Source organism: Quercus robur, chromosome 5 (genome assembly GCF_932294415.1).
Source record: "Quercus robur chromosome 5, dhQueRobu3.1, whole genome shotgun sequence".
Lineage (NCBI taxonomy): Eukaryota > Viridiplantae > Streptophyta > Magnoliopsida > Fagales > Fagaceae > Quercus > Quercus robur.
In genome coordinates, this window is record NC_065538.1 from 4,458,401 (window position 1) to 4,486,165 (window position 27,765).

The window sequence follows — 27,765 nt, forward strand, 5'->3', positions numbered from 1 at the left end:
GAAATAACGAGCTCCTTAATTAGAAAGGATTGGAGAGAGTCCTTCCTCTGTAGAATAGGGTTTATCTCATAATGTAATTTCAGTATCAGTTTTTGATTAAAGTCATAAACTAGTCCCAGCAAAAACAAATTTGATGATATTTTTTTTTTTTTTGTTAAATGAAAATTGAAAATAATAAATGAGACTAATAAGTATGTCTCTAATCTTTCTTAAAATGATGTGATTATTTTGTAACAAAATATAGTTAATAAATTATATTAGATTTTCTAAATTAAGATATCTATATTTGTTATTTGAAAGTGTCATAAATTTTGTAATATTTTTATTAAGGAAACTTTTTTTTTTTTTTTTTGGTTTTGTTTTGAGAAAAGTCCCCATCGGGGTAAAGAGTGTATTATTGCATCCTTAAAAGATTAAGTTGATAAACATCAAGAACATCTGGTGGAACAGACTCCATCTGGATAGACATGGCAAAACGGGTCAGACTCATTTAACCTGCAACCCGTTTGACCCGTAACCCGATTGACTCGTTTAAAAATGACCCGTTTTGACCCGTGACCCGTTTTGACCCAACCCGAACCAACCCAACCCACCCGTTTTGCCACGTCTACCAATGTTGAGTAGATTGAGATTGAGGTGTAATTTTTATAAAATATTTATTTATTCTTCTTTACTTAATATATTATGTACTCCATTATAGTTTGTCATTCTTTACTTGTCACCTTTATTTTCTCTTCCTACTTTAAATAGATCGAAAATTATACCAATATTAGTTTCTAGAAAGCTGGAACAAGAGTTACACCAAATTTGGGTATCAAGTCAAGTGTTTAGTGGTAATTGGTAACAATATCACTAGTGAGAATCTAATCACAGTTAAGGAACTCATAAACAATTGACAGATTGCATCAATTTCAAAAAAAAAAAGTTTGAAAAATACGGGTCAACTCGACCCGACTCAACCTGCGACCCGATTGATCCGTTTAAAAATGACCCGTTTTGACCCGTGACCTGTTTGACCCGCAAACCCAATTGACCTGACCCGATTATCACACCGATGCCAGCTAGTCCATCTTGAGAGAACAGTGTGCTGTCAAAATTCGCCTTCACACATGGCGCACTGAGAGGCCTCCATTTTACAGCACGGGCTGTCCTCGGAATTTCAGTATGGGTGGGGCGTAATTGCTGAAGTTCTTGGAGAGCATCGTACGCCTTGGCAGGAAGCTGACTTAAAGGCAACACAGTCTCACCCACTCGGACCTTGTTTCGCCGCTGCCACACTTCAGAGATTGTCATAGCAAGAAGATCAAAAGAAGACTTTTCTGTCAAAGCATGTTTGAGGATCTCGAGGAAATTAGAGCATGTACCCGTGTCAGACATAAGCTTGCTGAACTGCACTTTCCACATATCCTGTAAAACTGGGTAAGACCAGAGAGCATGCATCGTGTCCTCTGGCTGTGCCTTACAATCCGGACATACATCTTCAGTAAATATTTTCCTTTGAACCAAATTCACCCTTGTAGGCAGCGAGTTGGTCCCAGCTCGCCATACAAGAGATTTAACTCTGTTTGGAACCCGCATATGCCAAATAGCCTTCCAAACATTGGAGTTTACCCCACCTTTAGCTGTATCAAACAGCTCCGGTTCGTCTTGCTCCATCAAAAGACGATAACCCGACTTAATCGAGAAGACTCCATCACGAGTGTAAGGCCAGATAGGAAGGTCATTTCGATCAAACAAGCTAAGTGGAATGACCTTGATGATTGCTGCCTCTTCAGGTAGAAATAAGCTATCAATCTCAGCCACCTTCCAGCACTTATCAACGTGGTTAATTAAGCTAGATACCACAGCATTTACATGGCTTTCTGAGGCAGGGGAGAGGATTTTGCCTTGCCTAGACCCAGGCAGCCAAGCATCATGGAAAATCCGCACCTGAGACCCATTCCCAATCCTCCATTTCAGTCCACGTTTAATGAGTTCTCTCCCCTTCAAAATACTCTTCCAAGCAAAAGACCATTTATTTTCCTTGGCATCAAAAATTGACCCATGTGGGAAAATTTTTGATTTAAAGAACCTGAAAAATAGAGAGTCTTGATTTTGTAGTAGGCACCAAACTTGCTTGGCCAACATGACGTCGTTTTTTATTAAGGAAACTTAATGCATTTTCTATTCAATTATTATATATTGTAAGATATATTATAAATAATGTAATGTGTGGTTAAGATTTCTTTCTAATGCTCTTTAGAAACCATTTATCTTCTATACATTTAGAATGTCCTCAAGATGAAGAAGATATAAGTAAATTCATCAATTATAGTAGAAAAAAAAAAAAAATACAAGACATTGATAACATGTAAGAAAAATGCATTTTATCAAGAACCAATTAACATTGTGCTGAGAATTGACCAAATTGAACCTAAATGGAATGAAGTGGTTTGAAGTGGACTGAATAAACCGAAGTGAATCGAAATGGATAGAATGGATTGAAGTGTATCAAATGGACCAAAGTAAACCGAAGTGGACCAAACTAGACTGAATGGAACATAAACCTATACTGATGTGGCTCAATAAGAGCGTAACAATAGTAAACACTATACTTTAGCTTTTAGATTTTATATAAATTAAAAAAAAAAAAAAAAAAAACTATCAATGTGCACTTTTAGTCACATGACTTATTTAATAGTCACGTTTTAATTTTTTCTAGAGAGTGAGAGAGAGATAAGTATATGAGCTCTAGTTTTGATAGTGAACTTGGCACGTTAAAAAAGAGCTCTAGCCTCTAGGGCAGCATTTTGCTTATTATCGTATACTATGCTAGCATTTGGATAGCATTGGTATTTTGGTGTCTGCGTTTTCAACCCTTTTTTTTTAAGCTCTCTATCACGTACTGTTAGTGGGTCCCAAGCACTGTGCACGGGACCCACTACCTCTTTAACAGCCAATGACTTTACAAGAATGTGTCACACCAGTGGGTCCCGTGCACTCTTCACGGGACCTACAAACTTCTTTTTTTAATAACTTTTTCATTAAAAATGAGTCTCACGGCATTATTCACATATTTAAAAATTATTTTGCTACAGTATTTTCAGTTTTCAGCAAAATAAGCGGTATCCAAACGCACCCTATATTTTATGAAAGAAGCAAGCTTGATGTTTATTTATTTTTTCTTAGTTTCGGTCAGAACAAATATTAGAAAAAGTACACAGTCGAGTCAATGACGAGCAAAATCAAATTGAAAACTACACAATTAAAGGAAGTACGGCCACAGTAAAAATTGAAATTCTCTTTCTTGTCTCAAGACTCGGAATGAATCACCTTACTTATTGCTTCTAAGAGCATTCACAGCAGTGTAGCTATAATGCTATATTGCTAAAATTTAGCTCCACAAACACAAAAAAACGCTTACAGCAGTGGAGCCATAGTTAAAAAATTTAGATGAATGGCTACAGTGCACATCTATATATAGATGTGCACTGTAGCTTGGAGCAAAAAAAAAAATTAATTTTTTATTTTACATTCACACTACTTTATCTATTTTTTATTCTTTCTTGCTTTTCTTCTCTCTCCGTGTCTCTCTCCCTCTCCATCTCTTCTTTCTTCCTGCTAGAACATTCTCAAACCCTCTCTCTCTGGCCTCCATGGATGAAACCTTCAAGTAGTGCCTCCTTCTCTCCAACACCATACACACACCACCACCACCTCCAACACCCAAAAACCCACAAATCCACCACCACTAAACCCATAAATCCACCATGAACCACCACCAACAACAACCAAAGCAACCCCAAAACCCATTAAACCCACACCACCATCAACACAACCAAAATCAAAACCAACACCATCAACCCACTACCACCAATCACCAAACCATCTCAAAAAAAAAAAAAAAAAAAAAACCCACCGATGAGCAAACCCACCACCACCACCACCGATCTACACGGACCTAGACCCATTCCACGGACCAAATCCACGAACCCAAACGCACGAACCCAAACCACAGCACCTCTACGGACCCACCATGCTCAGCCACCGCCGATCTACACGGAGCCAGGACACCGCCACGGACCCACCATGCTCAGCCATTGTTGATCTACACAGAGCAAGGTTTGAGAGAGCTGATATGAGAGAGGGAGAAAGAGAGAGCTGATCTGAGAGAGGGAGAAAGAGAGAGAGTTGAGACCGGTGACTGAAGAGAGAGAGAGAGCGATGATAGAACTGAGGAAATAGGGGTTTTTTTTTTTTTTAATATTTATTGAGAGAGAAAAAAAATATTAATTTTTTTTTTATGTATTCTTAGATTCACTGTTCACAGTTAGTAAATTTTTTGGGTAGCGATTGTGGTGGTGGTGGAAGAGTTGGTGGTGGCAGTGGTGGCGGCGGCGGTAGCGGTGGCGGCAGCGATGGCAGCGGCGGTGGCGGTTGTGGGTGGTTGTAATTGTTGTTTATTGTAATGAATATATTATTTTATTGTAGTGGATATATTATTTTATTGTGATGTTTATATTATTTTATTGTGTTGAAAGCTAAAATAGATCCACTGCTGCAGCATGTGTGTAGGTAAAATAGATAAAGTAACTTTTGGTGGAGCTAAAAAGCTAAATTTTTAGCTCCACTGCTGTGGATGCTCTAATGGCTAGATTGGTTTTAGTTACAAGCCCAACATGTGAATCACCACGCATTGGGACAATCCATATTCATACCAATATACATGCATAATTGACAAATCTACCCAATGGCCCTTGTCATATTTTATGAAGAAGCAAGTTTGACTTTTATTTATTTTTTCTTAGTTTCGGTCAGAACAAATATTAGAAAAAGTACACAGTAGAGTCAATGACGAGCAAAATCAAATTGAAAACTACTCAATTAAAGGAAGTACGGCCACAGTAAAAATTGAAATTCTCCTCTTTCTTGTCTCAAGACTCGAAATGAATCACCTTACTTATTGCTTATAATGGCTAGATTGGTTTCAGTTACAAGCCCAACATGTGAATCACCACGCATTGGGACAATCCATATTCATACCAATATACATGCATAATTGATAAATCTACCCAATGACCCTTGTCACTTGTGAAGATTGAAAACCAGCAAATCCAGCTCTTATACGTTAATTACGACTTACGAGTAAGGTAGCTTATAAATCATTCATTTTTTCTTTTCTTTTTTGTAATTTTCACTCTACAGTTATATACACATTGTAACTAATAAATGTATGGTTTGATGTTTACAAGGATGTGGAAGTTCGAGATTTTCCCAGAGAAATTGAGAAAAATTTTCAACAAAAGGGAGATACAAGTTTTGGTTATAGCTAGCCTTTTATTACAATTCATCCTCATGGTGGCGGGCTATAGGAGAAAGTTTTCGACCAGCAACAAGCTCATTTTCTTTTTGTGGATTACCCACCTTTTAGCAGGCTGGGTCACGACAGTCTCTCTGAGTCTAATCTCCAATAGTTTGCGAGACACGGGAGACAAGGCGAGAGATGCAGAGCTTGTCATGACCTCATTCTGAGCTCCGTTTTTTCTGGTGTACCTTGGCGGTCCAGACACCATTACAGCATACTCCTTGGAAGACAATATGCTGTGGCGGAGGCAAGCTATAACATTGGTTAGCCAAGTGTTTCTAGCTATCTATGTCATCATCAGAGCCTGGGCAAACAAGGCGATTAATTTTCTAACAATTCCGATGCTGATTCCCGGGATAATCAAGATTGGAGAGAGAATCTGGGTGCTGAGGTCTGGGAGCAGTGAAAATTTCAAAGCATCCAAACTCCTAACTCCTGATCCAGGCCCCAGTTATGCCAGATACATGGAAGAATACAACTCTAAGAAAGAGGAGGGGTTCGAGGTTATGTCAGCAACATTGGTTGAACCTCAGGTTGTACCTCGTATTTCATTTCCAGTCCCAGCAAATGCGAAGATTCCAGATGCAGTCTCTCTACAATGTGCCTATACATTGTTCAAGACATTCAATCAGCTATTTTCTGATCTCATCCTCAGCATCCAAGATATAAAGAACAGCCAATCCTTCTTTCGCGATGTGACTTATAATCGAGCTTTCCAGGTGATTGAGATGGAGCTAGGATTCATGTACGATGTGTTTTATACGAAGGCTTATAAAGTTTATTCTCCAATGGGTGGTGTTTTTCGTCTTATCAGTTTCTCTTCTACAGTGATTGTATTTTTGCTTTTCGTGATCGTCGTTGACAAGGACGCATACTTGAAAGATGACATTAGCATCACTTATGTATTGCTGGATGGAGCCATCGTCTTCGAGATATATTCGGTGTTGATACTGCTTAACTCAGACTGGTCAATGCTATGGATGAGTAACCGAAAGAATGCAATGGTGAATTTCTTGTATAAAGCCATTTCATCAATCCCATTATTATTGGCTCCAAACAGGAGGTGGTCTAATACTTTGCGGCAATACAACCTAATAAGATATTTCCTTAAACATGAGCCAGCCAAGTGCGGTGCTATGCAGAGGTTCTTATTCCATTATGAGTTGTTAGAGAAGAATCGATACCAAGAATCAGAAGATGTTTCTGACCATATGAAGAGTTTGATTTTTGAGCAACTTCTAGAGAAATTAAAGAGTGTCTCAGATCTCAAGGCTTGCACGGAATTATGTGATTGTAGGGGTGACCGGGTTCTTAAAAATTCAAAATGCCCTGCCTGCATCGACAAAGAAAAGCGTTCAAAACAGCATCAAAGCGTTGAGGCAGATTTTGACGAGATTCAACAAAATCCAAAATGTATTTATGAGCTAAACCAAGAAAATCTTACAATACTCCAGGAGAGTGTTGAGGTAGAATTTGACCAAAGCATTCTTCTCTGGCATATTGCAACCAACCTTTGTTATCATTCTGATTGGAACACATCCCCAGACTGGGTTAAAGCTTCAAATTGTGAAGCCAGCAAATTGTTATCTGACTATATGTTATATCTTCTAGTCATGCGTCCTATCATGCTGCCCAATGGGATTGCACAAATCAGGTTCCAAGACACATGCGCCGAGGCCATTGAATTTTTTGAAGAAAGAAAATCTATATCTAATGAGAACCAAGCTTGCTTAAAGTTACTTGAAGTGAACACCGAAATTCTTCCATCTGTGGTTAAAGGAGATAGAAGCAAGTCAGTGCTTTTCGATGGATGTAGGCTTGCTAAATCATTGCTATACTTGGAGACTCAAAAGAAGTGGGAATTGATAAGTCATGTATGGGTGGAAATACTATGTTATGCTGCGACTAAGTGTCGATGGAACCATCATGCTCAGCAGCTCGGTCGAGGCGGAGAGCTACTCACTCATGTATGGCTTCTTATGGCGCATCTTGGTATAACTGAGCAATTTCAAATTTCCAAGGCCCATGCAAGGGCTATCTTGATTGCGAATTGAGAAAGATTTTATGGTATTCCATATACGAAGTGCTTTTACTTCCAAAATAAAGGAGTGGCAGTTTTTTCTTCTTTTTATTTTTCGTTTTATGTCTGAAGTGGTTTCTCTTTAATAACCATATATTATCCTGTCTAGAAACCAAAAAGAAATAAAAACCATATATTATCCTGATCCAAGGCTTTACCTATGTATTTTCCTTATGAATTCAATTAATAAACCCCTCTCAAGGCTTTTACTTAAGATGACAGTCACTTAAAAAAAAAATAGTCATTATATTTTTTCCATTATGTCTCATATAAACAATTATGGGTCCGTTTGGATTGAACTTATTGCTGCTGAAACTGAAAACTGAAAACTGAAAACACTGTAACAAAATAATTTTTAAATGTATGAATAGTATCGTGAGACTCATGAACAGTACATAAATAGTGCATGAACAGTGTTTTTTGTCCCCTGCACAGTGATTTTACTAGTCACGTGCAGGGAAAAAAAAAAAAAAGGCATGAAAATGCAGCCTGGTTTCAGCAACATTCATCCCAAAACAAACGCTCACTATAATAAATTCATAAAAATACAGATTTTGGCAACATTTCCCTTTTTAAAAACATTTCCAAAAAAAAAAAAAATCCTAAAATACTTATTTGGAATATATAAAATATGTTTATAAAATATTTGAAGTGTAATCAACTTAAAAAATTCGATAAGCTACAATTTTCGGGAGAAATAACATTTTACCACCCTAAACTATACTCCTGATTCTTTTTAAAAAAAACTATACTCCTGATTACACTTTGTATCTTAAACTTTTCAAATGCACATTTTGGATCATAAACTATGATCCTTGTTACATTTTGCATCTCGCTGTTAAATTTTTTGTTAACTTAAATGGAAAAAAATATGACACCATATGAAAATACCTAATTGACCCTCTTCTTGGTGCTTTTAAGAATAACAGATAGATTACACTTTACCACCCTAGCTAAACTAATTCTGATTACACTTTGCATCCTAAATTTTGAAATTCCATCTAAGTTAATAGAAAACTTAACGTCAGGATGCAAATTATAACAAGAGTCATGGTTTAGGGTGCAAGACATGCATTCGAAAAGTCTATGGTGCAAAGTGTCATATATTATATAATTTTGGATAATAAAATGTAATTTTCCCTAACTTTTGTCCTTGAAATATGATGTAGGCTTGACTATGGTCCCTCCAAGGCTTTATCAAAATAGCAATCCTATGAGAAGTTATTAAGTAATATAATATCATTAAAGAGTTACACTATATGTAACTTCAACCTAACCCTTAATAAAATATTTTAAGATACAAATACTTCCCAAGCATTCATCCACTCTTATCTAAACCTATATAAAAACTTGAGCAAAATTTAGGTATAGTACTTAAGTGTTGTTCTTTACTTTCTCTTTTTAAAATTCAGCCATGTGGCTGTACTTAACTAAAAGTATACTATCATCTCATGAGAAAAAAGCCATATGACTGAATTTTAAGAGAGGAACCTAAAAAATAACACCTCAGTACTGTACATAAGTTTTGTCCTAAAATCTTCCTACTCAATCCCCTCTTCTATATCCAACTTTTTTGTAACGTGAATACGTGATGCTAAGACACTTCATTCTTTAGAGACCAAAATTAGACCAACTTCATATTCCAGAACCAGCGGCATATATCTTATCAAAAAAAGAAAAATATAAAAGAACAAGCTCCATATATATATATATATATATATACCAACTGCATATCAAAGGGATCAAAGTACTTGTTTTTGAAAATTTAAAGGTCAAATCCTTTTTAAACTTGAATGATGAAAATCAAACATATTCCTAAAATATAGGTCCAAAAATATAATTTACCCTAAAACATAGTATACTAAGGCTATGTTTGGTTCAATGGAAATAATTTTTAAGTGTTTGGTTGTGTTCTTGAAAGTGCTTGCCTTTATGGTCATCCAAAAAAAAAAAAAATTTGGATTGATCAACACTTTCAATTGCCCTAAACCGCAAATAGGTAAAATATTTTTTGAAATTCAATCTCCATCGAAACAAACACAACCAAAACCTAAAATATATTTAATTAGAAACTTATAAATTTTTAATGTTTAAAACATATAGGTGTTATCGAAAGATTGAAGGTAAATGACATCGTTTTTGGTCTGTGTATATTTGACATGGGATGACATGAAAGTCTATGGGTAGGTATATATAAAGGGATAGAAGTGCAAGAGATGAAAATAGTGAATTGAAATGCAAAAAGTTTTGTGTGCATGTGTGGGGGATAAAAAAGTCAATATTTAATTTCTTCATATCTCTGATGGGGTACTTGAGAATATTTCAATTATCTTTGCATAGAATGCGTCACTTAGCAGAACCTCATGCTTCCCACATGAGGTCTCTGTTTTTATATTGATTAATACAAAAATAAATATACATTTTAGAACATGAAAGTGGATATGAAAAAAAAAAAAAAAAATGAGTGCAAGAGTGTCATTGTCCATTGATGAAGAACGTTACTAGGGATTGTAAATACGACCATGGGATAAGTGCAACAAGGAGGGCTAAAAACTAAAAAGTGTTTCATAGATATTTATAAGGAGAATCCTTAATTTACATTGCTAATACAATGTAAACTTACATTTTAGACCCACAAAATGTAAGTTTACATTGTAGACACCCGCTGTAAGTTTATAATACTCTAATTATTGTTTTACACTAATTTCACAAAATGCAAGTTTACATTGTAGGCACACGCTGTAAGTTTATAATACTCTAATTATTGTTTTACACTAATTTGATATATAGAATAGCACAAATAATAATATGAAAGTAAAATCAACAAAGTGTTCTAAGGAATTGTACGGCGATATATCATATCTCACAATGAAACTGTGAATGCAATAAAGATCTCACTTACAGGATATAATATTATCAGCTGGATTGGTTTGTATTTGCAAAATAAAGCGAAACACGAGAAATTGACAGAAAAGATATCTAGGCTTCCAACGACAATCTGCACTGACTCTATGCTTTCTTAAAGGCCATGGTGCATGCTCTTGTTGCTAAGTTTGAACACTTTGCTTTCCTTCTTTTATTCCATATTGCCTCTCAACTGTGTGTCTTATTTTTAAATCTTTGGCTGTGTCCCCAAGCATCATTCTCTCTTCATATATAAATATATATTCTTTTCCCCAAGTTTTCTCTCTCTCCCTCTCACTTTATTTTTCTTTTCTGTTTTTTCCTCAAGCATCCTGCTCACTTTTTTTTTTTTTTTTAAATTAAACTTTTCCAAGCATCTTCCTCTTTTTCTTTTTCTTTCTAATATTCTTCATTCCTTCCCCCCCCCCCCCCCCCCCCATCTTTCCCAAGCATCTTCCTTTCTCTCTTTTTCCTTAATTAATTCTTCATTCTCTCTTCTCCCCCACTCATCCCCACCCCCCACCCCCCCCCCCCCCCCCCCCCCGGTCCTTCTTTGTGCGAATTATCAAGCTGTGACATTCGAATACAAATATTTAGTTCCACTTCTAACATATGCTTTTGTTTGAGGAAAATTTTCTAAGCCATTAGTGTGCTAAACACATTGCACGCCTTTCTTCATTTTTATCTTCTTTTCAAATTGGAATTTGATAATTATGATAGTTAATGGCCTTTCATTAGAATTGCATTTGAAAAATCTCTAATTAAACATACTTATATTAAAAGATTTCATCTCTAAATAATTTTTTTAGATAGTTACAATATTCATTATTAGTTGGTGGATGAAAGAATACATCTGCAATTTTGGTTGTCATTCTAGTGGCTTAGCATAGAAAAATTAAACTCCTTATGTTTCAAGCATTTATAGGGCGTTATCGAGCTTAGATAATCAAGAAATCTATCTCTTTTAGGAGAGCGGTACGACTATTTTAGGTTAGAGGAAGGTTGAAGAGAAATTGCTTTTCGGGCTAGTTGGGTAGGCAAGTGCTAACCCTATAGCTCGAACCATTTTCTCCCCTAAAGTCTAATCATTTTGTGCATAGAGAGGTGTCAATTAAGTTATAAAGATTTTGTAAATATAAATATGATTTTTGATAAGGAATACTTTTATATATATATATATATATATATAATTTAAAATTAAATTACATTTGGCAAACTCTATCTCTGAGTTATTTCTTATTTTGATTCCTTGTGTATAAAAATTTTCAATTAATTTCTTAACATTTGATATTGTTTTCTATCTCGTTCTTTTAACCAATTTCACGATTAACAAAAGGCGTAAATGCACTTTTAATGCTTACATTTTGGCCTCATTTCCTTTTTGGTTCCTACTTTTCTATTTTACCATTTTTAGTCCTCAAAATAAAAAAATGTGTTCCATTTAGTTCCTACCGTAATATCACTAATGAAAATATCTTATGTGGCAAACAGAGTGCATTGCTGGCACATTATATACTTACATGGCTGATAAAATAATATTACAAATTTTTATTTGACATTTTTATTTGTTAAATGCAAGTTATAGGTCCAACTAAAACAGGCCATATGACCCATATCAATATATATATATATAATCTCGGTCTTTTGCATAAAATAAAATTATAATAAAGTGTGGGTTCCAGTTAGCTTAACCAGTAAAATTTTTGTATCTTAGTTAAACGATAAAAGAGCTATTATCAGGAGCAAAAAACCACAAGTTGAAACTCTCTAAAAAAAATTATAATAAAGTGATCATTATAGAATTAAGAAAAATAAATGAATAAAATGCCTGAAACACACGGTATACCTAAAGAAGTCACGAATGAACTTATTTAAAATTACAAAGTTGCTTTAATAATTTCTCAAAAAAAAAAAAAAAAGGATTGCTTTAGTAAAAACAAAGCAACTATTAAATACATTGTTCAAAAGTGAACGTTAATATCTAAATGATATTTTGAAAAGATCAGAAAATCCCAACTAGTAGAGCAATAAGGCTCTTTGCTTGCTTTTATGACATCTCACTATTTCTTTTTAATAGTAAGCATTATTTTCATCTTAAGCATTTGTATTGGCTCGTGCAAAAATTTATGTTTATTTTATCATAAAAACTTACTTTTTTTTTGTTTTACATACTCACTTTTCAAAACACTCCATATCAAATTATCTATTTAACATTACATTTTATTAAAATATTAAATTTTCTTAATTATGTATCTTTCTTCACATACAACAACTACCATCATCTTTCTTCTTTCCATCTCGGAATATGTAAAGAAAAAATAAAAAAACAAAATGCAAAATGAGTAATATTTGTGTAAATTTACATGATTAATGTAGCAATCAAGTACTTTTACACAACTTTACATTGTATAATGTGGGTGAATTTGGGGCTTAATTGACTCAAATATGGTAACTTTTGTATTATACATAATAATACGAGTGCTCTTGAGTAAAAGCGAAATGGGCAGTTCCTCAAAAAAAAAAAAAAAAAAAAGCCTAATGGGCATACAATGTATATGTGGTAGCTAAACCTTTCTAAACAACTGTTGGGCTTTTAAGTTGGACTTGGCAAGAAATTATTGGGCCTTGGTAGCTATCTTTGTATGAAGGGTTGTCCAGTTCTACCTTAGTTGTTTTGGGCCTTGGGTGTGAGCTTTGATTTTCATTGAGCCAGAAATCGACGTGCATTTAAAAGATAACTTAATTATAGAGTTCTGAGTCTTTTGACCAATATTTCTCACAAAATTTTTAATAATAAAATCCTTTGATGATATGTCGTAACAAAGAATGGGCTTGTTTTACTTATACTAAATCAATGGAAAGATACAATCATCAAAGAAAAAGTGGACATATTAGGAGATTCTCAAAAAATAAAAATAAAAATTGGACATAACGGTGGCTTTTGAGTCTAGAGCAGTCATAGGACCACCTGAACCTGAAAAAAAATAATTTTTATATGTAAATTTTAAAAAAATTATGATTTTTTAACCTTAAAATAAATTTGTGACAACAATAAATTTTTTTTAGGCCCAATATAATTAAACTTTGGATGTGAATTTTGATAAATTCACTATTTGATTTGATTATATTTTCTTCTTATATCCTTTGTATTTGCAAAATTTCTAAAAGATCAAAGATCAATAAATATGTCATCAATTAAATGGTTAAATTTATAGTTTTTGTAGTCTAAAATCATACATAAAAAATAATTTTATGAATTAAATAATAAATAATATCCGATTGGTATAAAATTTGATATGTGTTTTAAGAATATACAGTGATTGCAATTTAACAGTTAGATTTTTAAAATATGTTGTATGTTAATTTGTTTAGTGAGAGTTCTAACCTTAGGGTACAAGTAAGTTTGTAACCAAAATTTGTCTTTAAACTTAGTGGTGGCTCTAAATTTTTTTTCTTTATAGTAATTATTAAGAAACTTAAATTAAACAAAATTTAATAAAAATAAAATTTGAATATATTGTCATAAAAAAAAAAACTCAAATACAAAATTTTTTAAAATTTCCTTCGATAATTAGCTATATCTTTTTTAATGTACACAACTAAGTAATTATTAAACTACTGATCTCCCATTCAATTACCAACATCTTCCTATTAAAAAAACCAACATCTTGCCTAAATAAGTAACAATATAAACAAAATGCATTATCATATTTTATGATATATTCCTACCAATATTTTGGTATTCTTTAAACTAATCAGAATTAAATCAATGCAATTCTTCACTAATTTTTTTTTAGAGAAATTATGGCTAAAACCTCTTTGTAAATATACATTAAAAAAAAAAAAAAAAAATCCCTTGATCATTAGGATAAAAAGATGAGATATTTTCTCATAGCCATAGCCTAGGATCTAAAAGAAAATTATTCAAATAAATACAAATTTGCTTAGAAGATGAATTTTACAATAAAAGTGATAACTTTATAAGAATTTTGTCCATAGTGCTAACAAAAGAATAGAGGGAAAACTAGAAGTTCATTCAACATATTTAACTTAAGCATTAAATCATTACATCCATGTTCGATAAAGTATTAAGGCATTATTTTAGTGCATATGTGTATGTATACGATGTACCATATAAATCCAATAAATTAAGCTAAAGATAAAAGCAAGCACTAACCAACTAGCTCTTGAAAATTATGCAATTTTTTTTTTTTAAATAGCGACCTTAGAATATATCTTTTGAAAAAAAATAAATAAATAAAATCATAATTATGCATTTGATTTGGGCTTTGAAGCTAATTTGTTTGTTTATACAATTTTTGAAAAATGCTATGTCCACAACATTTTCACAACAAATTTAATGTGACAATTGTTACTGATTCTAATTTACTTATCACCGAAATTGGCTTTCTGTTCACTGATAATAACCTGCCATTTAGGATATATTGTAAATGTGTTATGAAGATGTTATAAACATAGCATTTCTCACAATATTTTAATTCAATCTTCAATGGACCAAAATTTTGGAGATGTCAAATTTTATTTTTAATGGACTTAAATTTTTATTTAAAATGTTCAGGTTGGGTGGTCAAGGTTTTTTTCTAGAGAGGTCAACAACACTTTTTTTTTCTTTGAGAAACTAATCAACAACACATTAATTGAATTTTTTTTTTAAGGTATAAAAATTATTTTTTCAAAGTATACATGGCGCCATCCTTGGTTAAACTTTGGTTCACTTAACAATATGTTAGATATTTACAATATATTAAAAAAAAAAAAAAAGGCCCAAGAAAAATTATATTTAACTAAAATTTTGAAAGAGATGTAGTTTGCAGCATTGATAATGAGACTATTATATAATGATATCAAAATAAGAAAATTTGTAGAATGAAATTATAAGCCTTTTGCATTTTTTTTTTAAAATTCAAATTAAAACCATTTAAATAGTTTAAATTTTTATAATTGTTCTCTATAATAATTTTCTTTAAATTAAAATACATTGTAGTTTAGTACAAGCACAATTTTTTTTTCCTCTATTTTAAGAGAAAGTACAATCATCACAATATGAGAATCAGCACATGTTAGTGCCCAAAATAGCTTTGCAGAAATTTAAATAAAAAGAGAACCCAAACTTATTTTATTATATTTCTTTATGCATATATTTTTGCCACGTTAAATATGAGCACTAGATCAGCATTTTGCATATCGAATACTATCTTAAGAACCGTGTTTCTTCTTTTGTATGTTTTTCTTTTTTTCTCTATAAGAACAATATATTAAAGAACAAAGTGCAAGTAAACTAAATTACAGAAGAATTCATACTAAATTAAGGGCCTTTTTCTTGCATTAAAATATGAGCACTAGAAGTCTAGAATATTGAAGAATAATATCTTAAGAACCGTGTTTCTTCTTCTGTATGTTTTTCTTCTCTCTCCGTCCGAACAAATATTGAAGAATTGTCCTAAGAACCGTGTTTCTTCTTTTGTATGTTTTTCTTTTCTTTCCGTTCGAACAAATATTAAAGAATAAAGTGAAAGCAAAACTCATGTACCGAAGAATTCATACTAAATCAAGGGAAGCACGCCACAGAAAAAATTCTCATCTTCCGTGTCATGGACTCGAGAATCACTGTAAGTAGTTGCTTAGTTATATATATATATATATATATATATATACGCTAGATTGGCTTACAAACCCAATAAAATATCACCACACTTTGTGGCAGTTTTTGAGTTCAGCAAAGTTCAAACCCATGCATATATCTACAAGATAGCTAGGGAACCCCTTGTCACTTGGGAAGATTGAAAACCAGCAAAAGCTCTAATACATTAGTTACAGGTAAAGTAGCCTTAATCATTTACTTCTGTGTGTGTGTGTGTTCTTCCTACTTAGTAACTAACAAATGCATATATATGTGCCATTTTTCAGTGGGCAGCAGTTTGAATTTGACAATGATGTTAAAGTTGTTCGACATTTTCTCACAGAGATTGAGAAGAATTTTCGGTGAACGGGAGATACAGGCTATGGTTGTACTTAGCCTTACCTTTCAAACCATCCTCATCGTGATGGGATATAGGAGAAAGGTTTGTTACAAAGCATCTTCATCCAGTTCTATAATTTTCTTTCTCTCTATATATATCTCTTTTAGAAGTTTCTCTCACCATTTTTTTTTTCAAAACTGAAATCTATTTTGCGTCTTGTAGAACTTTTCTAGGGCCACAATTTTTAGAATATCTAGAAGGTTTGTAAAAGGTTGATTTTGCCATCAATTAAACAAGAGTGACCAAGAAGCTTTAAAGTCTCTCACTTAAGTGACTTAACTGACTAGAAGCAAGTTTAAATAGGTCCTCTTGCAAAATTATATTCTTATTTTTTTTAATAATATTCCAAACTCAAAAAGTTTGTATTGATTTTTTTTTTTTTTTTTACCTCTCTTTATCTAGGGAAAAAAAATTTTATATATGTAACCTTAAAATTATAAGAATGTATATTATCATAACATTACTTAACCAATGTGTCAAATTATAAATTTCTTTTTCTTTTTAAAGAAATAATCTTTTATAATGTTTTATACTTTTTGAGGCATTTTACAATTCATCCACAATTTTATAGTTGGAAATATTTAAGATAGAGAGTATAAAAAATAAAAACGTCATACAACCTATGTAAAACATCAAGGCATATATAGAATAGTTAAAAATTTTGAGTGTACGATTACATTTGTCATGCTTCTAACTTAATTTACTTTTATTTTATTTTTAATTATTTAAATCATTCTTCTTAATATCTTATATTTAGATCGATCTTTTAAATTCATATATCAATGACAATTTATTATTTATATTTTTGTTGTTGTTTGAAATATATGCTTGTAGTCAACTTAACTTATGATGTAGCTTAAGCATAAAAATATTAATGATTGTACTAACTCTAATAGTAGACTCCGAAAATAAATTGAAAACAAGCACGAAAAAATAAATTATAACTTACATTTATGTTAAAATAATGTATGTTGATCAAATATATATATATATATATATTTTTTTTTTTTTAATTAAGCAATTTTTTCTTATGTTAAAAAATTTTTTTGGAAAAAAATATTGACTTTAATATTTATTTTAATCTTACTCCCTTGAATTAAAATTCATGGCTTAACTACTGCCTATATCCAATCATATTTCATGTACTTCACAATTTTTATAATTACGGCCACGTTGTATCCCTTGATTAGGCCCAAAATAATGACTGATCATGATATGCTCTTGGAAAGGTGGTTTTTGTGCCAATTCATAGCCGCATTAGTAGAATCTATAGCATGACCAAACTTTACGATTAATTTCAGAATACATCCCATTTCATTTAGCCATATCTAAAAGTCATAATTCAAGTGTATATGTCATTCAAATTTTTGGTGCCTTTCACAAAATTTACATATGCTTGATCCAAGTTTGGAAAAAAGAAATCTTAATTAACTAATCAATTGAATCCAATAATTTCCTTTCAAAAAAAAAAAAAAAAAAATCCAATAATTTATAATTAATTTTTTTCCTTGACTAAATAATGTTATAATAAGGAAGAAATCTTTTTATTTTTTATTTTTATAAAAATTAATGTTTCTAAAATAGTTAAATAGAAACTTATGTGTTAAGTAAAATATAACTAATCAAGAAAAATGTTACTTACCTCAAGCAAGCTTACAAAATTTCCATACTTCTCTCCCAATATTTACTTCTTAGATCCACAAGTCCTACTTAAAACAAATTATACAATGACCCAATTCCATCAATCCATATTAATGATACTATATACTTAGTAATTGACTGATTAACAAAAACCATGCAATCATATCCACCCATTAGGCAAACTCTCAGCAATTATCCAAAAGTTATCCAAAAGTGCTCACCCTTAAATTTGACTTTTAAAGGTACAAAAAGTATGTCGAAGTCCAAAAAATACTTTGAAGTATTCTTAAAACATTTATATCAGTCCAAGAATTTGTTGTTGTTCACGCCTTAGCTAGGAAAATTATCGTTTTTGCTTTTTTATATTTTTATTTTTATTTTTTTTATAAAGTTTATTTCTCTAGATATTATAATTCTATTGTTGTAGTTGATTTACCAGTTTCTTAATAATATTCAATGAAGTTTGTTCCTCCAGATATTAATTCTATTATTGTAGCTGATTTATGTGCCTCTTAATAATATTTTCAATGTCTTTTTCCTTAAAAAAAAAAAAAAAAATTGGTCTATCTAAAATAGCATAAGCTTCACAATTTGTCCAACTAACCTTTAAAAACACCCACATCAACCTATACAAAATTGCACAAAATATGATTCTAGATAAAGTAACCATGTATATTTATATAGTTAGTGTTCATAGGCAAATATTTTTTTTAATATTTTCTTTATTCAAAGAGAAAGAGAGTGTACGTTTTTAGACCCCTTAAAAAATAAGTTGTTTAACCTAATTATTTAGGCAAATGATTATTTAGATAAATTATTCAGATCTAGGTTAACACATTCAAATCATATCATGTAAGTAATACGGAAAAATAAAGAACACACAATATGATAACTTGGGAAAACCAAACCAGTAAAAAACTTGGGGAGAATTTAACCTACTTATTCTCAAGGTAAAATAAATCCACTATGAAAGAATTGAAGTTTGTACAATAAGACTTAGACTACTAACATCCTATTGTTACCTCGAATAAAAAACTTACTACCACGACCACATAATAGCTTCGAGTCCATGGACTACTTCTTTCCTTGATCCATTGCAACCACAAGTACTCCCACTTGTGACTTTGAAACTCCACTCAAAGGTTTCAGATCTTCTTTAAATTCTTTATGCAACAACTGAAGTAATCACAAAGTTCTTGACATGAATCTTGATCTTGATAACGTAAGTGTGTATGAAGGTAAACACCTCTAAATCTTACAAGAGATTTAACACACAACACATCAAAAGACTTCAAAAACGTAGCTAGGGTTTTTCTTTTTATACTTGGAGTAAAACATAAAACCCTACACGTCAAACGGGCATGGGCTGAGTTGGAAATTCTGAAGAAAAAATAATCTGCACGAGGTTCGATTGATTAAATCTAATTTTCGATCAATCGAGCCTTGTAGATTTAGTCCAGTAAATTTTGCAATCACTCGATTTCAACTTTACACATAAACACACTTTGAGCAAGCCTAACCTGGACTTTATGTTTTAATCATGGTTTGCCAACATAATACATAATAAAGTTCTAATACATTTAATTCCTAAAGTCATAGAATCTAACAGAGAGAGATGATTTGAGAAAATAATAAAAATAAAAAAAGTTATTTTAATGAAATGTAAAATAACATAGATAGTCCGATTTAGGTGTTTTTGATAAGTGATTGTGTAAAATAGAAAGAAAAAAGGTTTTTTTTTTTTTTTTTTTTTTTAATGAAATATAGTATAATATATATAATCTGATTTAGGTGCTTTTGAAAAGTGAATATATAAAATAGAAAAAAAAATTTATACTAAAATAGACGAAGATTTTTACATAAGCTGATGAACAAAATGTTCTTACCTTCAAAACCTCTAGCTTTTTATTTTTTATTTTTAATTTAAATTTACTTTTTATATTTTTTAAATCCATTGACATCCTCAAATACCAATCCCAATATCAAAAATAATTAATTGCCCCTCTAAAAAAAAGAAAAGGAGACTATTTTTTATTTTTTGGAGCAAAATATCTCAAAGTGTCTAAAGAGTGAGGTTTGTGCAAGTGGTCTTTTAAGTGAGTCGGTTTATTGGATCAAGCGTGTTGGAGAGCGTAAAAAAAGCTTTGTCATGTGGTGTGGGGGCTTCTCTTGGCTCTCTATAAAAAAAAAACAAGTTTACTTTCAAAGCAGGGACAGAACTAGGATTCGAACCTTGGGGGGACCAAGCTTAAAACCAAAAAAAAAAAAAAAATTATGAAAATAAAAATTAACATCTATTTCATATTCAACAAAATACTACATACAAAATAAGTATTTCTTAAACATTTCATATTATAAAATACATCAACAAAGTATAACATACAAAATAAGTGTTTCTTAAGCATTTTAACACACTTATCAAAATTGAACTCGACGCTCTTTTAAATCTCTAAAGTCATCTATGATTGATTATGTACCATATTTTGCAACAATCTCCTTCTTAATGTACAAAATCAAAGACTTAAATCACAACCACACAAAGAATTAAATTAAATCACAAGAGACAAACAAAATTTCATATATATAATATATTGGCCACATAGCCCACACCACACAAAGTGACAAAGACAAAATTTAATGACTCAATACCAAAGACTTTGTGGTCTCAAGCTCAGACATAGTACTCACATAGAGTAATAAAGTTATGCCTTCATTACTAGCTACCACAAACAAAGTTATGTAGTACTCACCAGCTCAAACAAAGTTAATAAAAGTATAAAACCAAAACAAAAAAAGAGTCACAAACAGTCAAACACAACACAAACTACGGTCACAACTCACAAATTTTCAGCTTATATGTATATACTAGTTTTTTTTTTGTTGGGGGGGGGGGGGGGGGGGGGGCGCATGGCCCCCCTCTACCCTACTGTATGTTTGTCCCTGTTTCAAAGTTTCCTTAAAGAAATAAAAGTATTGTTTGCTTTAATGCTATTTTTTTTTTCCTCGCTCTTTCTTAATGATGCATTAGTCACTCACCTCTAAACATGATCCAACCATTCTAAGCAACTTTCACTCATCTTTTAAGTTAGTTTTAACCAATTTTCTTTATTTTGAACCTTATCTTTTTGTGTATTTTCATCCACTTCAATATTCTCAATTAAACTACACTCATTTTATGAATATGCTACTTCTATAATCTCGCAACACTCTTGATGCACTTCTCCCTTTCATCCACCATACTCTTATTCTATGATTCACATCATTTTCAATCTCTCAATCTTTATGAATTATTGATCCAAGATATCGAAAGCTATCGTTTTTTATTATCTCTTGACCATAAAGTCTTATGACCCTTTCATTTTTGTTTGTATTTTTTTTACTAAATTTATATTCCATGTAATATGTTTTAATCCTACTTAACCAAGAACATTTAGACTCTAGAGTGTCTCACCAAAATTTTAATTTGGCATGAACTCCATTTTTAGTTTCATTCACTAAAACTTTATCATATCCAAAAAGAATACACCAAGGCACTTTCTCTGGGGTCGATTTAGTGAGTTTATCCATCACTAGTGTAAAGAGATATGGACTTAATGCTAATTCTTGATGCAAACCTATAATGATAGGAAACTTACTTGTTCTTAAACTAGTAACTGTTCTATTCTACATATCCTTAATCAGCTTAATATATTTGAGAGGAGCTCCTTTATTTTCCAAAACCCACCACATAACCTCTTCAGGAATCCAACCCTATCATATATGCTTTCTATAAATCAATAAAAAACCGATCTTTGGAGGCTCTCATTTTACTTGTGTACAGTTTGGGGACTGTGATGCTTATGGTTTAGACCAAACTTGATGGTGGGAAGTATTTCACCAAGTCACGATGATAGATCTCCAAGCTGTTGATAGCTTTATAATGCTCAACAACTAGAATTATAACTAGTGGTTAAAATGCATGAGTGATACTCACAGGGACAAGATTTATTACAGCTTGTATCCTGAAAAGTGAGTATGCGACACCTTTATATCATAGTTTTCAAAGAAGAATGATGTGAGACAACAATTTCTTAAGAATGAGATGACTTCAAAAGCGCAACGGTATACGACAATCACTCTATAGTCAATACTTCACAAAGGTTAAGTTTCTTTAATAGTACACGACAATCACTATCTCCAAATTTTTATTCCTGAAAGATGTTTGTCATTTCCAGTTTTCCTTCTCTATAACTTTCCTTCCTTTATAATTAAACTTCTACCACAATTTTTACGATGTCTAGAAGACTGGTTAAAGACAAATTCTACTGCTAGTAAAAGAATGGCCTATAAAACCTTCAACAAGCACATAGAATCACAGATCGTATGCTTAATAATTTAGTTTAAAATATTAATGTAATAACAAATCTTATTGATATTACTTCAAAAACAAACCACTTTCATCACATTGGAATACATTACTTAATATAGATTATGATTTTACATCACTTTATATATATCTATATATATATATATATATATATATAACCAAAGCCTTTGAAATTCTCATAATTTTCCATGTCAGCACAATATTTAAATAAAATTATGATTTTTTTTAAAATAGAATTATTTTTGTTTAGTCCAAAATTAACAAGGAGTAGAACTCTATCTCTCTAACAAGTCTAGTTGAAACTCAAATTCATCATTTTTTTAAACAAAATTATTTTTGTTTAATCCAAACTTAACAAGGAGTGAAATTTTATCTCTCTAACAAGTTCAATTGAAACTCAAACTCAAACGTTGATATTATTATTATTATTATCTCTTTACTTCACAAACGTGATATTTTATGATAGGGTGCAAACTTATAGCCGTGGATTATTTTTTTTTTAATGTAACCCAATCTTTTTCTTATATTTTTCTATTTTTTAGTCATATATATTTTTCTTTGTTTCAATAATTTCTAAGCCGTGAATCATTTGATTCTTTAATATTTTTTAGTCTTTTAGAAGTTTTAATATCTGAATTTTTAAGTTATTTTTTTGCAGTATCTGAAATTATCTGACAATTTTTTTGTAAGCCATTGCACGTTCAAGCAATGATTTATTCATCATATTGTAACACAAATTGAAGTCATACAAGAGTAAATCATGTAATAGTACAGTTTCTTAATCAATTTAAGATTTTATAAAATTATTTTAGTCTATCTCACAAATAGGTAGGTTTTCGTGTAATGGTGTAGTTTCTTAATCAATTTAAGATTTTATAAAATTATTTTAGTCTACTTCACAAATAGGTAGGTTTTCGTGCATAGCACGGGTTAGAGACTAGTTATTATAATTATTATTAATTTTTTGAGTTATGTTTACAAATTATGGTTCATCATTCGGTCTATTTCAGTCCACTTTGGTCCATTTTGGTCAACTTTGGTCTACTTCAATCTTTTTCGGTCCACATGGGTCTATTTGGTCCACTTTAGTCCATTTTTGTCTAGTCTGGTCCAATTCAACCACTACGATCCATTTCAGTCCAATTTATTTCACTTTAACCCATTTTAGTCTAGTTCAGTCTACTTCGATACATTTAGACCATTCCAATCGAATTCAGCCAATTTATTCCATGTTAGTCCAATTTGGTCCACTTCAGTCCACTTTAGTATACTTACTTAAGATTGGGCAAAAACATGTTTGGGTTAAGAATACCATCAATTTTTTTGAGTAATATATAAGTTCTAATTATCATGATAATCTCCTTAAATGAGAAATTTGAATAATATATTTGAAACTTAAAAATTTTAGTTGAACCAAAAGAAGTTAGGAAAATATAATGTATAATAATAATAGTTATAAGAATATCGACCACTTTATATATATATATATATATATCTCAAAAACTATATATTTGGAAAAACATAGAGACAAAAATTAGTTTTAGAAATTCTTTAATTTTTGAGGAGAACAAATTATCTACAACATATAAAATTTAGAAAATAAATTATACATTATACCACATCTTAAAATAATTATATATCAGAGAATATAACAGTTTATAAACTGCCACTTTATTAAACTTTTCCTAAAAATAATATTGGTGTACTTTCAAATATGAATATATTTTTTTTTGATATGATCAAATAAAACTAACTTTGCTCTTATCACGTATTATATTCGACAAGGTTTCAACCAGCAACAACCTCATCCTCCTCCTTTGGAGTTCCTACCTGTTAGCAAGCTGGTTTGCAACAGTCTCGTTGAGTATAATCTCCAGCAATTTAGGAAATGCCGAAAATAAGCCAATTGATACAAAGCTTGTCATAACATCATTCTGGGCTCCATTTTTTCTCTTGCACCTTGCTGGTCCAGACACCATTACAGCATACTCCTTGGAAGACAATGCATTGTGGCGGAGGCACGCCTTAACACTAGCTAGCCAGGTAGGAGTGACTGTGTTTGTCATCATCAGAGCTTGGGAAAATACCGTGCTTAATATTCTTACAGTTACAATGATGATTCCCGGGATAATTAAGATTGGGGAGAGAATCTGGGTTTTGAGGTCGGCGAGCAGTGAAAACTTTAAAGCAACGACGCTACGTCGTCCTGATCCAGGTCCCAATTATGCCAGATACATGGAAGAATACCGCTCGAAGAAAGAGGAGGGGTTCGACGTTACATCAGGTACATTCATTGAAGCTCCTATTGTATCAGACATTTCCATTCCAAAGCCAGCAAATGCCAAAATTGCTGATGCACACTCTCTTCATTGTGCCTATGAATTGTTCAAGACTTTCAAGCAGCTATTTTCTGATCTCATCCTGAGCATCCAAGATATAAAGAACAGCCAATCCTTCTTTCAAAAAGTACAATTTGAAGAAGCTTTCAAAGTGATTGAGGTTGAGCTAGGATTCATGTACGATGTGTTTTACACAAAGGCTTACAAGGTTTATTCCCTAGTGGGTGGCATTCTACGTCTTATCAGTTTCTCGTCTACCGTGATTGTGCTTTTGGTTTTCGCCATTGTCGTTGATGACAAGAGTGTCTACTCAAGAGAGGAGAGAATGGTCACTTATGTTTTGCTGGGTGGAGCCATCTTCCTAGAGATATATTCAGTGTTGATATTACTTACCTCAGACTGGTCAATGCTTTGGTTGAGTAAGCACAAGACTGCAATGGTGGATCTCTGGTACAATTCCATTTCATCAGTTCCATTATTGGTTCCAAAAAAGAGGTGGTCCAATACCATGGGACAATACAACCTAATAACATATTGCCTTCATCGCAAGAAAGTGAAGAAACCCGCTTGCAGTGCTATCCAGAGGTTCTTATTCCATTATGAGTTGTTAGAGAAGCATCGATATGAAAAGTCAATGGATGTTCCTGTGGATTTGAAGAAATTGATATTTGAGCACCTTCTAGAGAAATCGAAGTTTGCCTTAGAACTTAAGGTTTGCAAGGAATTATGTGCTTGTAGGGGTGAGCGGGTTCTTAAACGTGCAAAATGCCTTGATTGCATTAACAAAGAAAAGAATAAAAAACAAAATGAGGACGTTGAAGTAGAATCTGAGGAGGTTCCTAAAGATGCAAAATGCTTTTATGAACTGAGCAAAGAAAATCGTAAAACACTCCAAGACAGCGTTGAGGCAGAATTTGACCAAAGCATTCTTCTCTGGCATATTGCAACAACCCTATGTTATTATTTTGATTGGAACACAAACTCAAACAACTCTGTTAATTGTCCAAATTATGAAGCCAGCAAGTCATTATCTGACTATATGCTATATCTTCTAGTCATGCGTCCTATTTTGCTGCCTAATGGGATTGAACAAATCAGGTTCCAAGACACATGCGCTGAGGCCGATGAATTTTTCTCAGAAAGAAAATCTATATTTGATGAAAACCAAGCATGCATAAAGTTACTTGAAGTGAGCACTGAAATTCCTCCATCTATAGTGAAAGGAGATAGAAGCAAGTCGGTGCTATTCGATGGATGTAGGCTCGCTAAATCATTGCAATGCATGGAGTATCAAAAGAAGTGGGAGTTGGTAAGTCATGTATGGGTTGAAATGTTGTGTTATGCTGCGACAAAGTGTCGATGGAACCATCATGCTCAGCAGCTCATCCGAGGCGGAGAGCTATTCACTCATTTCTGGCTTCTTATGTCGCATCTTGGTATAACTGAGCAGTTTCAAATTTCCAAGGGCCATGCAAGGGCTATGTTGGTTGTGCATTGAATAAGATTTTATAGTATGTGAAGTGTTTTTTTTTTTTTTTTGCTAAAAAGTATGTGAAGTGGTTTTACATACAAAATAAAGCATTGACAATTCTTATTATTATTATTATTATTTTTTTTTGTTTTGTTTTGAGCGTCGAATACAATATGACAATATATTATCCTCAAGTGCTATTCCTTGAGAATTTATTATAATTCTTCTACCAATAAAAATTTATTATCCAAAGTTTTTCATATGGATTTTCTTTATGGATTCAATGTACGCTATAAATTTAAGGGGTGCTCCATCTGGCTAAAAAACATGGTTAACCCATCTGGTTAAAAAACAAGGTTTAACCATATTAGGGTCATATTTTTGTGTTGGCATATTATTTAACAGAATGCACTTTACTTGTAATTAGGTAGATTTAAAATGTTTCTAGAGTAGTATGAAGTATGTTGGGTAATCAAGACAATTGATATTATTGAAGACATAAAAATTGTACCAAAAAACAATTGAAGAAATGCTGAATAAGCGAACCTCGGTACTAGTCTCGACACAAGCTCAACACTAGCATCTATTGAGATTAAACGAAGGACCCTGACACTAGCTCGACACTTCTCGATCTATCGAGTTATGCAGATCTAGAAATCTCAGATAAGATTTTGGGCTCATGATGAATTGGATTACTAGGGTTTCATACACTAAACTCCTAAACGGTATAAAAGCTTTATTTTAAAGTCATCTAGAGAACTCATATACATTTCTAGAAGCTACTACATTCTTGTGTGCTTTAGAATTTTGTAACCAAGTGCTTCTAGATCTTTTATATATATTGAAGTGAAGAACTTTTCATCCAACAACAAACTTCAGCTGCTGGGAAGTTAATCACATACTGAAATCCATGCAAAGGGAAGAAGTCTATACAAGCTCAAGTCCAATTGGGAATTGGAGTGAAGGTTCAACTGTAGGTTGGTACTTTAGGTATTACACCATAACCTTTACCCCCCCCCCCCTACACACACAAAAAACAAAAAAAAAAAACAAAAACAAAAACAAAAAACAAAAAACAAAAACAAAAAAGAAACAACGAAGGGTCAAATTTTTAGATCCACACGTGACACCCCTACCTACCCACTCATTCTCAACCACACAACCTCAAAAATATCTCTCTCTCTCTCTCTCTCTCTCTTGACCAACTACCCCTCTTCTTTCACACTCAAACACAAACACACACATCCCTCTACCTCTTTCTCCTGAATCTCTCTTCCCTCTTGGTCTCTCAGTTAGCTTCTAAATTTTCAGTCATCAAAATCTTCTCCATGGTTTCATCAAACTCTTCTCCATGGTTTGACTTATACCAACATTAATGTATGGTAAAATCTCCATGACCCACCTTCTAATATTTTTGGATTTTTATCCTATATTGTTAAGATCGCTCTTTGTTGTGTGGGTTTCATTTTAGGGGTTGTTTTGCTGTGTTTGTTGGGACATTTAAGACCTGATTGGAGGTTTTTAATTTAATGGGGTGATATGGATTTATTGGTTGGCCACCAATGTGAGTTGGGTTTCT

General features: G+C 32.2%; 1 protein-coding gene across 1 annotated transcript; it reads left to right on the top strand.

Moving 5' to 3' along the window:
- The first annotated feature begins 16,043 nt into the window (after positions 1-16,043).
- LOC126724899 (uncharacterized) lies at positions 16,044-26,344 on the top strand. The gene is made up of 3 exons (XM_050429326.1): positions 16,044-16,166; positions 16,257-16,411; positions 24,162-26,344. Exons 2-3 carry the CDS (start codon positions 16,280-16,282, stop codon positions 26,211-26,213), a joined length of 2,184 nt encoding a protein of 727 aa, XP_050285283.1. The 5' UTR covers positions 16,044-16,166; positions 16,257-16,279; the 3' UTR covers positions 26,214-26,344.
- Positions 26,345-27,765: the final 1,421 nt, after the last annotated feature.